Source organism: Panthera tigris, chromosome B3 (assembly GCF_018350195.1).
Source record: "Panthera tigris isolate Pti1 chromosome B3, P.tigris_Pti1_mat1.1, whole genome shotgun sequence".
NCBI lineage: Eukaryota > Metazoa > Chordata > Mammalia > Carnivora > Felidae > Panthera > Panthera tigris.
In genome coordinates, this window is record NC_056665.1 from 34,346,361 (window position 1) to 34,363,519 (window position 17,159).

Consider the following 17,159-nt stretch of genomic DNA (forward strand, 5'->3'; position numbering starts at 1 on the left):
CGTTTCATTTGCAGTATCTTACACAGAAAGGGATACAGAAGTGGTCTTGTCCCAACCTGCACCCAACGGAAGCATCCAGAAGCAGCTTATCAGGTTGTCCACACTTTGCCTGTATGTCTCTCTCTGTGCCTACATGCCCACTATGCCCTGGTCACCACACATTCACTAGGCATCCACGCTGCTTTTAATAGGGAAGGCATGACCACGCAAAATGGGCCATCCCAGCGTCAGAAAGTTCTGATTCTTAAGAGCTTTTTTTTTAAATGTTGACAAAAGTCCTATTAGAAAACAGAAAATGCCACCTCAGCCTTGGATAATCATAGGAGAAACAGGTTTTCAACTGAGAAGAAGCATCTGTTCTTTAAGCAATCCGTGTAACAGAAGGGGAGTCTACTTCATGGGGCAGTCTTTACTTCGAGGATTTGCCTCAGGCACTTTCTTCTTTAAAAGGGTATGGGGCGCCTGGGTGGCTCAGTCGGTTGAGTGTCCGACTTCGGCTCAGGTCATGATCTCATGGTTCACGAGTTCAAGCCCCACGTCGGGCTCTGTGCTGACAGCTCGGAGCCTGGAGCCTGCTTCCGATTCTGTGTCTCCCTCTCTCTCTGACCCAACCCCCATTCATGCTCTGTCTCTCTCTGTCTCAAAAATAAATAAATGTTAAAAAATTTTTAAAGGTAAACAAAAGTAAAAAGAAAAGAGAGCATTTTGCAGAGCATTTGTTATACAGTTTTCATTTTGAAATTACATCTGCCCATTGTGCTTTAATTCAGTACAGAGCTTAACAGTTTAACCAATGCTTGCTGCAGAAGGGAATGGGATAGGACAGATTTGAACACATATGCACCTTCCATGCTTTTCTTTTTTTTTTTTCTTAACGTTTATTTATTTTTGAGACAGAGAGAGACAGAGCATGAACGGGAGAGGGTCAGAGAGAGGGAGACACAGAATCTGATACAGGCTCCACCCAGGCTCTGAGCTGTCAGCACAGAGCCCAACGCGGGGCTCGAACTCACGGACCGCGAGATCATGACCTGAGCTGAAGTCGGCCACTTAACCGACTGAGCCACCCAGGCGCCCCAACCTTCCATGCTTTTCAAAAGCACAGGGTAAGGAATTTTTTACAAGTGAGCCGGGATGCTGCAGTTCTCCAAGTGTCCAGCAGGGGGACCTGCAAGTGACAACATCTAGCTTTTTTGTTTTTGTTTTTTCCTTCAGAACTAAACATGCACTTTCAAAAGGCTGTTTCAATGCTTCCTTTTTGCAAAATTTAACATCCTGCCCCCCACCCCGAATTCCAAAATACATCGTGGCTTCCGAGCAACTACAGAAGTTTTACTCTGAATTCCAGACAGAATGCCAGTTGATCAGAGCCAAATCAGGTAGAGGCATGCGGGCAGAGAAGATAGCTTCACCCTCTGGACACAAATAGTAGTTATGAGCAGCCCAAGCAACCCAGGGAGGCCAGGCAAGGAAGGCGGAAACATATGGCAGATGTCAGAACCAGTCCGCTCTTCTCCAAAAGAACTGCTTTGAATGCAAAAAGGAAAGCAGGCGAAATCTTGCACTTTTTTGCCCTCCAAGCCTATATTTTGAAGAATGACACACCTAAAGGAATAGTTGCACGAATAGTTCAAGAAACATCTGTACACCCATCCCCAAGATTCGGTGCACATTTTGCCATATTTGTTTTACTCTTGCTCCTCTCATCTTCTTCCCCCTGGTATTCATCGATTTTATCCACATTTCTCAAGCACTTAAGCTCAGTCAGTCTGTTCTGGGGGCTCACTGTTTACCAGTGTTTACTCACATATGTAGGCAAATAATGACACTACATCTAATGAGAAGAGAGAGGGGTTCAGGACAAGGCACTATGAGGATTGGGGACACAATACAAGCCGTGATGGTGATGAGGGAGCATAAGGCAAGCTGAGGGCAGAGCACAAGCAACCTTTCCCCCCAACAGGAGGGAGATGTGTGACATTCCTCAGGCACTCCTGGCTGCCCAAGAACAAAGGAAAGGACAGAGAACAAATGGTTAGGGGGTGCCTGGGTGGTTTAGTCGGTTAAGTGTCCGACTTCGGCTCAGGTCATGATCTTGCGGTTTGTGAGTTCGAGCCCCGCATCGGGCTGTATGCTAACAGCTCAGAGCCTGGAGCCTGCTTCAGATTCTGTGTCACCCTTTCTTTCCACCCCCCCCCCCACCACTCGTGCTCTGTGTCTCTCTCAAAAATAAATAAACGTTACATTAAAAAAAAAAAAAAAGAAAACAAATGGTTAAACTGATAGAGTCTCTATCAGTTTACAAATATCTTAGTAATATTACAAGAAAAGGGCAATCTTATCAATAGCCTAAAGTCCAGGAACTCCCTACTGTCTTAAGGTTAATGCTTTGCTAGAGGGAAAAACAACCTTACCCTGACAATAGCTAGGTCTCCAGTAACCTGTGAGTCTTCTTTAGCATATGGAAATTCCTGTAAGAAACTTCTTGACTTACCTCCCCCCAACTCCACAGTATATAACCAGTCATTCTTTACAACCCTCAGTGCAGCTCTTTCTGCCCACGGGTCCTCTCCCTGTGCTTTAATAAAATCACCTTTTTGCACCAAAGATGTCTTCAGGAATTCTTTCTTGGCCGTCGGCTCTGAACCCCACCATCACTCCAAAACCTCATCAACGGTGCCTCCCAGGGTCAGGGAATGCTTCCCAGAGGTGACCTTTGTGGGGCATAGAGGTAGAAAAGGATCTCTAGGGAACAGGGTAGAAAGGTAAGGAGGAATCAAAGAGTCCTGTGACCAAGGGCTGAGCCAGATTTTGCTTGCCCCATTTCTATTCTTCTGCTTCTGTGTCCTGCCTTTAGATAGCAGCAAGAGTTCACAGTTATTGTGAGCTTGTTAATAATAACCTATGCCAGGGCTTGTGCTGGGGATCTTACAAGCATCTTCTCATTAAATCCTTGCAGCCCTGCCAGGTATCCAATGGGGCTTGGAAAAGCCAAGAAATTTAGCCCAGGAGACCCAGTTGGTGAGTGGCTGAGTGGGTAATTGTTTCTGTATATCTTCCTAAAGCTCTGCTGGCGCCTGGCATTTCCTTCCATCCTTCTCTCCTACACCCCGTATCCCAGGTCAGCTGGGCAGCAGCTCTCTCAAACCCAGTGACTTTTCGGTCCTCGTTGTTCCCTTCATCTGAGCCTCATTCAATCCACATTTTCTGTTCATGTCAGGACATGGCTCCCGTTGCTCGTTACGCCCAAGATCCAGCTCCAATTTCCTAGACAATTTCTGTACCTGGTCCCCGTCTGCCTTTGTCACCCCAGACGTGAAGATCTGTGCAAATAAGCCCCCAGACACATCACCACACCATCACCATTGCCATCGGTCTTTACGCATGAAACAATATTTAATTCTCCCAGAATTTTATGAGGTCATCTCGGCATCTCTAATTTATATTTAAGAGAACTGACTCTCAGAGAAATTACATGACTTGATCAAGGCAATTTGCTTAGTGAATTCACACCCATGCCTGGTTTTGCAAGAGTCAAAGAGATTGAACTAAACCAAGTGATTCAGAGCTAAGACTGAAAATAAACAGTTTACTTTGTGTGTCCATACACAATGGCCCTGGTATTACATAGACTTCTTGGTGTTGTCATCAAGAATAAATCACCCTTCTAATTTACATTTGTCCCAGTTATTGCCCCCCATTTCTCCACTTCCACTTGTTTTAATTTTGGCTTGTTTAGCCTATTGTCAGCTCTGAATTAAACCGTAATTTATGCTAGTTTATTTTAGGAGAAGCTTTTAAGAAGGACACGTAATTTCAACACTGAACACTAGGTGTCACTGTCAACCAGTTCTGCAAAACCATCCTTCTTAAGGTATTGGAAAAAGTCCTCACCGAGTATTCGAGTCTTATTTACTTGATATTGTGCTACATAATCTATAAAAACTGGAACACGGCAGTAAGACACGGATTTCCATGTACAAAATATTGCATGATCTCTAGCCTCACTCTGTGGGACTCCAATACATAGATTTTTTAAACGCCCGTTTTTCCCCAAGTGAAAAATAATATCGAGAACACATCAAGCACCGCAGGAACACTAGGCGTTGTACTTTACTTATACCATATATTTGAAACCTCACACTGCATATGTGAAGTATTTAGGTGAGGCTTTTAGAAACTAATTTAAAACCCAAAGGATACAAAGATCTTTCACCCAGGAAAAGCTAATCAGCCTTCTCACGAGAACATACTTTACAGCTTTGTCAAGTATGGTTTTGAGAAAACAAGGCAAGTATTTGAACACCAAATGTCTGACTGAGTCCAAGATCTTTTTACGCACATGATTATATTCAGTCCCTTGGCAACCTTGGCCATTACTGATCTTCCTTCCTGAGTCCATTTGGGCCAGTTTAGAGGGAGGGCAAAAAAGAATCTTTCCTGCCGCACCTTCTCAAGGTTTGGTTAGGAAACCAGATCCAGAATATCCTTGAATGCTACAATTATTAGCATGTTGCTGATAACTGTGAAAATAAGACACAGGAAAAATAATCAGGATAAACTAAATTTCAAACTATCAGGAGATGGGTTGATAAGCTTTAAGAAATTGATAGGATCTGTAAAAATTAAAACTTGTAGAAGATATTGCCAATTTACTGCCTGACAGAAGATAGTACCTCAAGAGCTGGGTTGCTCTTAGAAGCAGTCATTTTTTTTTCCTGTCAAATCCAGTTAATTATAAAAGTAAACAGCTGCTAAAGATTTTATTCTGTGTTTTTCAATAAATCTTCTAATTCTCTTTTTCTTTCCCCCAACCATCCATGAGATCTTGACCTGGGCTGCCATGATTTTGTCATTGGGAGTACTTTTTATGATTGTAACTTTGGCTATTCCAGTCCTAAAAGTCATGGAACATTCACTTTTCCATTAAGTAAAAATGTGCTGTGAATATGAAGTCTTGCTAAGGCCTCTAAACACAGATGGTTTTTTCCAAGTGATAGAGAAAGGTTTTCATTCAAAGTCTGTGGGGTGCCTGGATGGTTCAGTCTGTTGAGCATCTGACTTTTGATTTCTGTTCAGGTCATGATTTCAGAGTTCATAGGTTCAAACCCCACATTGGGCTCCGTGCTGACAGTAGGGAACCTGCCTGGAATTCTCTCTCCCTCCCCCACTCTCTCTGCCCCTTCCCCACTCACACTCTCTCTTTCTCCAAATAAATAAATAAAAATGCAAGCTTACCATCCATAAATGTAGGGCAACAAAATCTGCCCCTGCAAAATGTGTCTCTTTGACATGTGAATTATTTTAGGCTGACTATTTTTAAGAAACAAAAGATTCAGGGGGTGCCTGGGTGGCACAGTCGGTTAAGCGTCCAACTCTTGATTTTGGCTCAGGTCATCACCTCACGGTTCGTGAGTTCAAGCTCCACATCGGGCTCTGCACTGACCGTGCGGAGCTTGTTTGGGATTCTCTCTCTCCCTCTTTCTCTGCCCTTCCCTGCTTGTGCATGTTCTCTCTTTTCTCCCTCTCTCTCAAAATAAGTAAATAAGCTTTTATTTTTTTAAAAAAAGGGAAGACTCGAAGGTTTTTGGGTTTGTTTGTTTTGCCTTCCCACTAACTGCCTAAAAGGATTTAGATGGAGGACCTGTTCCATCACCACAAATCACTATAGTTTAATATACACTAGATATATTTGCAAGGCTTGTTTGAGCAAAGCCCTCTCTGTCCCATTGTTTCTGGATGGCCCAGCAAATACTTACTCTTGCCATTCTTCCTGTCAATTGCCTTCCTTCTCTTTGAAGCCTTAGACCCTTACCCACTTCTCCCTGGTCCAGAATGACATATATATCTCATTTTGGCTGTCTTTGGAATCTCTCGTGTTTATGTGGATTTCCCATATGTACATAATTAAATTTGATTTTCTCCTGTTAATGTTATTTGTGACAATTTAATTCTTGTATCAGGCAGAAGAACCTTGAAGGATAGAAGAAAAATTTTCCTCCCCAACATAAGTTTAAATGCTGGTATATTTTCTCTCTGAAAATGTATGTTCTGGTATTCATGTATGAATAGACATATAGACTAATGGAATAGAATATAAAGCCCCAAATATATGCTTACATGCATACATATACACAGTAATAAAGAGGAAGCCTCAAAATAATGAGGGAAAGATTTATTCAATTATGGTAAAGCATAACTGGGTAGCCATCTGAAAAAAAAGTATACTTAAACCCATACCTCACACAATACGCAAGGGCAGATTCTAAGTGGATTAATATAAAATATAAATATATAAAATAAAATTTATTTAAATTTAAATTAAATTTTAAATTTAAATATTTAAATTAAATAATATTTAAATAAAATTTAAAAATAAAATTTTTATATAAATATAAAAATATAAAAGCATAGAGCCATAAATTAGTGAAGGAAGACACAGAAGAATGTTTTAAAGCTTCAGAGTGTAATACGTCTTTCCATGACACAAAATCTAGAGTCATAAAAGAGAGAATTGCTAAATTCACCATTTAAAAAATTTAAAACGTCTCCATGGCAAAAAAATGACCAAAACCTCACGATCAAAGGCATAAGTCAAAAGGCTACTTGAAAAAAAAAACAAAAAACCCTTGGAATCTCTATCATAAAAAAAAAAAAAAAAAAAAAAACCAAAAAACCAACTCTTTCATGTATGAAAAGCTCCTACAAATTAAGGAAAAGACCAACAACCCAATAAAAGAAAACAGATCACTCAGAACGAATATAAATTGTTCCTGGGTCAGGAGGGCAGTACTATCCGGGGCAGAGAATAGAGCAGGGCAGGTGAGGTGCCTAAGGCTCAAAATTGAAGGAGGCCCTGAGAATTTAATTTCATTAAATGCCTCCTTAAATTCTGTACCCAAGGCACCCTCACCCATCCTACTGCAGGCCCCTATATAGTTCCTCAACCCATGAAAAGATGCTCAACCTCACTCAAAATAAGATAAATGCAAATGGAAACTACCCAAAATACCATTTCTCATTTATCAGATTGGCGAAAATCCAACGTAGGACAATGCACCACCCACAGATATCGCTGGTGGGAATGTTAGTTGTTCCAACTGCTCTGGAGAGCAATTTGCCACCCACTGAGCATTAAAATCACAAAGACACACGGACTCTCCACTCACTTCTAAGAGTCTGTCCTGCAGATACTTGCAAACATGTAAAACGACCCCCACACCAGTGTATTTGTTTCAGATTTCCTGGTAATGGTTAAGACTGGATCTATCCTAAGTGTGCATCCTGGTTAAATAAACCATGGTTAATTCATCCAATGCATTGCTATGCATTCCATAGTAAATGGAAGGAGGAGGTCCTTCAGATAGAGGAATGGAAAGCTTGCCAAGTTATGCTAAGTAAGAAAAGCAAGGTCCAGGACCATGTGTGTGGTAAGCTACTATACGCATCGAAAAGAAGGAGAAAATAATATATCGTGGGCTTGCAGATGCATAAATATATCTGCCTTAAAAACGAAACTACCGGGGAGCCTGGGTGGCTCAGTCAGTTAAGTATCTGACTTCGGCTCGGGTCATGATCTCGTGGTTCGTGAAGTCAAGCCCCACCTTGGGCTCTGTGCTGACAGCTTGGAGCCTGGAGCCTGCTTCCGATTCTGTGTCTCCCTCTCTCTCTGCCCCTCCCTTGCTTGCGCTCTCTCTCTGTCTCTCTCTCAAAAATAAATAAACATTAAAGAAAAAATTTTTTAATAACAACAAAAAAACCTATCGAACAATGGTTATTTCTGTTGGGGCATGGGGAGCTGGGTAGATAAGGGTCAGGGGATCATATGTTTGATGCCTGAGTCATATAAATGTATTATCTATTAAAAATATGAAATACAAAATGTAAGTATTTTCATCTGGCACTTTTGTCCTCCAATACCTATTTCTACCTAGATGCATGACACAATTGTGGATATTTCTCTAAGGCTTTTCTAACACGCTAGCAGAGCTCCTCACTACTCAGTCTGACCTGACTTTTAGCAGAAATGTAAACGAGATGCCCAAACTTGAGGTTGGGATGGTGGGCTTCCCCTACATATCTTCACTCAGACTTCTAGGCTCCATTAGAGTCATCCTCAGGCTAAGCAGTCTACATGAAAGAAGAAGTCTGATCCCACATCAATATCACCAGTTAAGAATATGAGCTGACTCAGTGAGGACGTGCAGAGGGACCAAAGGGAAAGTAGGCGGCTGTTCCCCTCAGGCTTGTGAGTCTGAACAGAGACTGCCTGGTGTTTCCGTACGCAGCACAGCTTTCTGCATACTTTATATGTTATCCAGGGCCTTGTAGAAAAGTACCTGTGGAGTTGAGCTTTTTGGAATGGGTGTGGCATAGCTCAGGAGTGTCTATATGTAACAGATCATATGCACGTGGTGCTTCTAGTCTGTGACTGGTTTAGGGGTGGCGATGGGTTGCATGGGGGCAGAGAGAGCTATTTGGCCCAGGGGACTCTGCTGAAGCCTCCTCTGAAGTCTCAGTTACAAATGCCAGTCACCATTCCAGCCTATTTAGATAGGACACTTCTTTAAGATCCCTTAGGGGGAATGCTGCCCATTCCTTCAGAAAGCTAGGGGGAAGTGCCCTAAATTCCTCTCTCTGGTACAGACAGACCACCAGGAAGGGCAGGTTGATGCTCTGGATATCCTGACCCAATTTTACCTGGGCAGCCCCTCTTTTACTTGCTTTCGTCTTGGAGATCCTGGCTGACCCCAAAACCTGCTCTTAGTATCATCCAGTTTCCAGGAGAGTCTTTCCGGCGGCACGGAATGACTTAATGGAAGCCTTTCTATTGCTAAAGCCAGAATGTGTTCGGGAAGACATGTGGGCTCTTTGGAAGACCGAAGTTTGGCACCATAAAGGGGACGCCAGATTAACCTAAGGGCAGAGAGCAGGAAGAAGGCACAAAGGGTTCATCTCCATATCTATCAGCTCTGGAGTACTACGTGGGTCCTGGGTCCTGAGCTGCAGACTTGGTGTACAACTTCTCCCATCCCTGGGGACCTACTAGCACCACCTCCATTTGTTACCTCGACCCTTGCCCTCCCCTACAGTCCATCTAAGGTGGGCCTCCTCACCAGTTCTCCATCACAGTTCCCCCATTAATTTCATAATGCTCGTCAAAATTTGTAATTCTTTTGCCTGTTAACCAACCTTTCCTATTACTTTTTCCATTAGGTTTTAAACTCAATGTGGGGAGGAACCGTGTTAATCTTTTCTACTGTTTTATCCCCCAGGCCCAGCCCAGTGTACATCAGGGAGCAGTTAAGATTATTTTCAGGGCGCCTGGGTGGCTCAGTCGGTTGAGCGGCCGACTTCGGCTCAGGTCGTGATCTCGCGGTCTGTGAGTTCGAGCCCCGCGTCGGGCTCTGTGCTGACAGCTCAGAGCCCGGAGCCTGTTTCGGATTCTGTGTCTCCCTCTCTCTGACCCTCCCCCGTTCATGCTCTGTCTCTCTCTGTCTCAAAAAGAAATAAACGTTAAAAAAAAAAATTTTTAAAAAAGATTAATTGTTGAGTTAATTAATAATCATACCATAGTGCTTGGGCTGTTAATGCTTAATTAATAAGCATGCATCAACTGAGAAATGTAACCAGAGTTTTTATGCTAGTGGTGGTCCCAATGACTGAAAGTGAGAAAAATCATTGATAATGGGAAAGAAGTACACTTCGTCAGTTTTACTTGAGGTGTCAGTTTCAGATGTCAAGAGGTCCTGAGAACAGGGCCTGGGAGCTAACATTTCAATGCTTCTTTAATCTTTTTCTTGATTATTTGTAGGAAAAGAGGTTTACACAGCCAGTTTCTAACTTGTTCTTTCATATGATTTAAGAATATTTACTGAATAATCTTAACATGTTAATTAAGCACTGAAGATACAAATACACAAGACACTTGTTCCCTCTACTATAGGATTCAGACGTGTCAAAATAACTGTAACATAATATGATACGCACTTTAATAGTCACAAATAGAACACCGTTTGCTGGGGGTGGGAATGCAGGTGGGAGGGAGCCCACAAAGTGTCCCATAAGCTCAGAATTCAAGCAAAGTAAAAGGTCTCCACCTTATTTCAAGGCTGATCATGCAGACGTCTGGCAAAGGGGAGAACATTTTACCCAACACAATTATTCTCTTGGTTCTATTCAGGTAGCAAAAGAACTATAAGCAAAGTCCACAAAAGAAAAAAAAAAAAAAGAAGCAACTTAGGGCAAAGGGGCAGAGAAGTGAGCAGGGGGTACCTACCCATTTGGCTCAGGAAAGCACAATATTGTGAATGATGGCCTGAACACACACGAGCATGCACAAACCCCATTCTGTCATCCTTCCCGGTCAGGGCAGCACGCGGGTCCAGAGCTTATCTCTGAACATTTGGAAACAGTTACCTTGCTTTAATTTACTGAATAAATCTGACACCGTCTGCGGATGTGTCCAGATTGAAGGCGAGCAGTGTCCCGGCTGGGAGAGGAGGTGTGAAGGCCCCCGCTGAGTGCGGGCGGATGGTGGGCCTCAACCAGCGCCTTGCACGGGAGGTGATGACCCACCGGGGACGAGAGGTGGAAGTCTGAGGGCAGAAGGGGTTCTTTTCCCTCCACGGAAGGCACCTTCGGAATGTGTGTACTCACACTTGCTTCGTTCCTTCCTGCCTTTGCTCTGAAGGGACTCAAGAAATTCAGAATGAGCAAAATAAAACAGGACGAGGGATGGAGAGCTTGGCAGATGCCAAGAATTTTCCCCGACCTTTGAGGCCTTGGGTTCTGGGGATCTGACCAAGGGGGGCTTCGTGTCCTTGTTTTAGCTGCACTCGATTGCCCATCCCAGCCAAAAAAAGAGAAAACTCTGTGCTGGTTACAAGACTAATTTCATTTGTTGCAATCCAACAGACTGAGTCACCAAGACCTCAATTCATTTACACATTTATTTTAAGCACCTTTTCAATGGTAGGCATTTTGCTAAAGCAAAATGGCTAGAATGGCTCCCAGCTTGCTGGGTGGTAGGTGGGGGCAATGGGAACAAACAGTTACAAGCAGTGGGGACAGAAGAATAGAAACAGGGCTCAAGGGGGTCAGCCAGTACTCTGCCCAGACTCTGCTTCTAGGCAGAATCCACCAAGTGGACCAAGAGTGGACACGAGGCCGAGGGGACAACATGTACGTTCTCTTGGACACGAAGCCCTGTTGGCCTGCTCGGTCTGGGGGGTAACATGTCCCAGCCCAGCCAGCACTGGAGGCCCCAGGAGGCCAGGCAGGAGACAGATGATGCAGGACCTAGACTTGATTCCTGTAGGCGAGGGGGAGCCACGCATGGAATTTAAGCAAAAGACAGACATGTCCTGATACACATTTCGAAAAAGGAGCCTGTTTTGGAAAGAGGCAGTGAGGAAAATAAACTCAGAAGAGGAGACATAGCTAAATAAACCACATGGGTTTCTTCCCATCACATACAAACGACTCTTCTTATTCTGATGAACAGTTCAGCCTAAAAAACGAATTATTGGTAGTCAAACTGCCAGGTAGCCCTTATTGGCTGACTCAGCTCAGCGTTGTAACAGTCTTCTGTAAAATAGGGACTGATAATTCCCACTGACTGAGTTATTGTGAAGACGGGTGGATTAATGATATCATTTTTTGGAAACAGATTCTTTAAAAAACTTTTTTTTAATGTTTATTCATTTTTGAGGGGGGGGAGAGGGAGAGAGAAAGGGCTACCGGAAGAGGGGCAGAGAGAGAGGGAGACACAGAATTGGAAGCAGGCTCCAGGCTCTGAGCTGTCAGCCCAGAGCCCGACACGGGGCTTGAACTCACGCACCATGAGATCGTGACCTGAGCGCAAGTCAGACACTTAACTGAGCCACCCCGGCGCCCCAGATATCATCTTGAATGTAAAGCACACAGCGCAGCGTCTAGAACACAATACACACTCAGAAAAGGCTCCTAGCTAGCCATATCCTCTCCCACATCTTCCTCCTCCAAGGTTTTGCATCGGCCTATTTATTGCAAGGCATCCTCAAGGCCTGTTCCTTCCCCACCAAAGACTTTTTGTTGGGGGGAGGAGAGTGGGTCTTGGGGTGGTTCTCACTTTCAGAACCACTCAAGTCCAGAAGTCAGAGGTTTCTGTAAGACTGCTCTCTAGGGAGCTCAGAGTGTTTTTCTCTTCTAGTTCTTTCAAATGCCTGCTGTACCACTGAAGAGAAACTTCCATCTAGTTTTATTAAGTTGTGAGCAAAAAGAATGCATGTATCAGCAAACTATTAAAATTCAGAATTATTTAGACAGTTCAAAGCTGTGACCAAGCCAAAAAAAAAAAAAAAAAAATCACAGTACAGTTAACGTGATGCTTAACAGAAATGATTACTGTGCTCTGTTAATTATACGTAAATGCTATTTCGTTCCCATAAATGACAGTAATGACTGGGCAGGACCAGAAGTGCCTTAGAGACTTCTTTGAAGATTGGCCGGATATTCCTATTTGACGTCTACAGGGAAGGGGTCAAGTTGAGCAAGGTATAGGGTCTCTGTGGGCTTCAGATACGTTCTCTTGCTTGAGGAAAAGACCGTTCTTTCCCCTCAAAGCCTATCCATATGCAGTCCTTAACCTGAAGACAACTTTTGGGATCCTTCAGTCCCTGTCAAGAAAAGAAAGCATCACCCAGCACCGAGGGACTGGTAAGGGACCCCCATTTTCTGCAGCCCTCCCGCCCCTCACCTGCCAGTTCTGGGATGTCTGCATTCTTCCTGCCCCTCTTCCAACTCTTGGATCTAAAACACAGAGGAGGTCCAGCAACAGTGTAAACACAGGCTGGCCAGGGAGCGCTCTGCCGGCATAGGAACACAGCATTCCAGCTTGCACGGGGTGGGCCTGGGGCCTTTCTCTGGCTTGGTGTCCAGGGGAACGACACCATTCCCCCTCAGCTACTCTTCTGTGGGTTTAGCTCGTACTCTTATTGAATGCTCATTGCCTTTCACTAACTTCCGTAGCAGGCCTGGCTTTGCATTTCAACTTTCTGTGGCCAGCAGAGGCCTTCTGGAGCTATTTCAGATGCGGACGCTCCTGTCCGTGAGGGACAGCTCTCTCAGCCACAAGTCAGTGAGGCAGAGATACCAATGTGGATTCTGGGCTTCCAATCAAATATTCAGAAAAGGACACTGTACCCTTTGAAAGCTGCAAAGTAAACAGATCTTCAGCTTAGGAAGCAAATGTACTTCTGATTATTTAAATTTAAGTTCTAAAGAGGACGGGACAGTCCGTGATTCCAGCAACTTCAGTGAGGGAAGTTTCAGGCAAGTGCACAGAGAACAAATACGTAGCGATATCAAAGCGGTCCTTGTAACATCAAATTCCTATTAATCTGCCCGCATGCTAAGGAATGTCTGTCTCGATCTTTTAGCAATTATCGTCTACAAACTGTGCTGCCCTGCAGCCCGGATGGTGTTCAACAATCAGCGAGGATCCACACCCACGTCCTTATGAGTGTTTGTTTTTCTTTCGTATCATCAGGTCAGAGACCCTTAAGGCAGCACTGAGAAAACACGACGCCCCTGCCCCTCTGGTGGAAAGCTTCCTTCCAAGTCGCGACGCCACTCTGTATTTATGTTTCTGATTCTCTGTTAACCGTATTCTCATCAAAGTATCCTTTAAAACGGTTGCCACTTGTGGCCCAGAAGCCTTAGCATCCTGTTGGAAGAACAGACATTCAGGCCCCTCCCCAGCCCTGCCGAATCAGAATCTGCTGTCCCCTAGCAGCTCACTCTAGAGTGTGGGAACACACGCCAGCGTTCCCCTGACAGAATGTGAGTCTCATAAATCCATAATCTACCAACGAAAAAATAAACAAAGCAAATGCTTTTGCATAGGAAACTCAAATCCAGCAGGACCTCTGTGGACATAAACAATTTATTAATACTAATCAGCGTCAGCTGCTTACGAAATGCCAGACCTGTTACAAGGGCCCTGCTTGTATAGGTTCACAACTGTGCACCGAAACACAGGAGGTAGGTACCGCCCTCCTCACGTTGCACAGGCACAGAGAGCTTATATGACCTGCGCGAGATCAACACAGTAAATCACACAGTGGAAGAGGCAGGATTTGAATCCAGGCAGTCTGACTTCCCGAGGGCATGTGTTTAACCATTACCCTACACCACCCCCCGGCAGTGTGCACCTGTATTCAGGAAATGAACAGCAGATTCGGGGCCTGAAAGAAAAAGCTATGTTGCTGTAAGGGCCACCATTTCAGGCTCAGTCAGGTTTAGAAGCAGAGACCAGCTGAGCTGGAGATCAAAACCTCTAACAGAACCCTCTTGGGTATTATCTGAAGTCAGTGAGGTGCAGAGAGGATGTGTGGTTCTCCCAAAGGGGTGGAAAATGGAGGCCGACAGGTCTCAGCCCCGACGGTTCTTCCCGCCACGCTCACTTACCCCTTCTGTGCCACGTCCTTCTTCTTTTGGGGTTTTGCTCTTCCAAAGCCCCTTCACACCCACCAGATACAAAAGTGACAGCTGTTCCCTTCTGAACTTTCATTCAACATCTGAGCGTCTCTGCACTGCTTTAATAAGTCATTTTGCAACCTATTTAAAGCCTCCTCATTAGAAAACAAGTCTTGGGGCACCTGGGTGGCTCAGTTGGTTAAACGTCCAACTTCGGCTCAGGTCACGATCTCACGGTTCACGAGTTCAAGCCCTGCATCAGGCTCTCTGCTGACAGCTCAGCACCCCCCCCCCACCGACCCCCACCCCCTCTCTCAAAAACAAGTCTGGAAAGGGAAGGCTGTGCTTATCGACCATCCTTTAGTAACTTTGATACTGAGCAATTACATACAGAGCGTAATAGGAACTTTCAGAGGTGATAACCAAAGAGCTCTCCTTTGATGAAAGTCAAGCCTGCCAGCTACTGAGTATTCATTAAGATGAAGTTTTAGTCTGGGCCCCAAAGAGTCATGTACCTGCTAGAGGCTTAGATCCGCCGATACATTGATAGACGCAAGAAGGGTGGCAGTTCCAGGCCCAAATTAAAGCGGCTATGGAATCTGGACCACTTCATCTAAGGTGCCTGTTTCTGACCAAATGGTGCTTTCTGTCACTGGTTAGCACCCCACGAGGATTCTCTCAAGCCCCGCGTATTTGCAGAATGCAGGGCAAGGAGTTCCTGGAACACACTTCACGGGTCCGAAGGGGCTGAAAATTCCCGTTTGAGAAAATTCCCGTTTTGCTCTGCTACAAAAGGCAGGGAACACCTTTCACTTGGAAGCCTGCCCATCTGGTGGGAGGCAAGAGATAGAATACACACCATGCCCTTAAAATGCCACCCTCATGATGCCCACCGTTTCTTGACTGATCTGGCAGCGCCTTTCATCACCTCCACTTCAGAGGCGAGGAAGGATCACCGAGTCCCTCTGGATGCACAGGGTGTACATATAAATCACTCAATACTTGAAATACCAGACCGAGCCGTGGCGACTCCCAAGGATCAAAAACACAGAGAGGACCAATCTGCCCGGCTTCTCCCAGAGCTCGTGGTTCCGTGCCCCTGTGGGTTGTGGGGCAGCAGCGGGTCACAGCTTGGCCACCCAAAATGGAGTTGGCAGTCTCAGATCAAACACCCTGAGAACGTGCTACAGACACCCAGCCCGGGGCACTTACCTTGCACTGCCCAGACACGCAGATAGCCGTGCCATTCTGGTCACAGGGGGTACCGTCAATGACCTTCTCGGCTTGCCGGACATAGAAGCGGTAGCCCATCGCCTGGCAGTTCAACTCACACTTCCGATTGCCCTTTACTACCAAAAAAAAAAAAAAAAAAAAAGAAAAAAAAAAGCATCTTTTTTTTTCTTCTGGTATTCTGCATTGAGATAAAATTCACATGACATAATAACATAAAAATAAACATTTTAGCCAAAGTGTACAATTCAGTGGTGTTTAATCTATTCCCAATGTTGTACAACCATCACCACTAATTCCAGAACATTTCTGTCACCCCCAGAAAACAGCCCTGGACCTGTTCGCTGTCATTCCCTCCAGACCTTGGCAACCACCCATCTACTTGCTATCTATGGATTTGCCTATTCCAGACGTCTCATAATCACACACTTTAAAAAAACTGCATCAGGGGCACCTGGGTAGCTCAGTTGGTTGAGCATCTGACTCTTGGTTTCGGCTCAGGTCATGATCTCACAGTTTCATGAGTTCAAGCCCCACATCGTGCTCTATGCTGGCAGCACAGAGCCTGCCTGGGATTCTCTCTCTCCCCCTCCCCCACGCACGCTATCTCTGTCTCTTTCAAAATAAATAAATAAACTTACAAAAATAAAAAATAAATAAATAAAAACTTCATCCAAGTTACTAGATCTCCCCACAGTTGCTGGTCGAGGGAAGGGATTGTGTCATGATCTATGGGCATATAGTAGGCATTCGATGCTGAGCAGATATCATAAAGGGATTCTTCAAGAATCCCACGATGCAAATAATAGACTCCACTTTTAGAAGTCCTCCCACGTTTTAACATAGTCACAATTATATCTTACTTATCAGCAATCACAGTGAGCACACAATTTTTATGTTCTGCTTTAAAAAAATTGTTACTGAATATCTACGCAATTATATCATCTTTATGTTCTTTTAAATGGCTAGAGTTTCCTGTAATAATTCCTCCATTATGAGATATTTAAGTGGTTTCCGTATCACCTTGGGTTGAAATCCAAAGTCCTCAGCAAGAGATAAACCATCTGTCAAGAACTGAACCTTGCCTACCTTTATAGTCTCATTTCCTACTGTTTCTCCTTACATCTTTGCTGTGTACCCAACTAAGCACGTCCTCTCTCCAGCTATTGCCTAACTGTTCTTCTGCCTTTGCCTTACTTGGCTAGTACCGGTTTCTACTTTGCTTTCGTTCCCAGGTCACTTCCTCTAGGAAGCCCTCCGTGGATCCCGACCTTGCCTGTACATCCAGCCATCTGATCTGGCCCCCTCTACAATAAGGTTAACCAAACTTCACTGAAGCAGAGTCTTGAGGGGCCACAGGGACATGCCTGGCGTATTCACTTTTGTACCGCCAGCATCCAGTACAGAGGCGGGCACAGAGCAAATTCTTTACCAATCCCTGAGGAATAAGAGGAGGGATGAATAAGTAA

The 17,159-nt window shown here is 44.5% G+C and overlaps 1 protein-coding gene across 1 annotated transcript in view; it reads right to left on the bottom strand.

Moving 5' to 3' along the window:
- Nucleotides 1–17,159, bottom strand: part of THSD4 (thrombospondin type 1 domain containing 4) — a 542,149-nt gene that overhangs the window by 295,562 nt on the left and 229,428 nt on the right. The window contains exon 6 of the mRNA XM_042988485.1: nucleotides 15,673–15,809. Within this exon, the coding sequence (XP_042844419.1) occupies nucleotides 15,673–15,809 (137 nt within the window). The remainder of the gene's footprint in view (nucleotides 1–15,672; nucleotides 15,810–17,159) is intronic.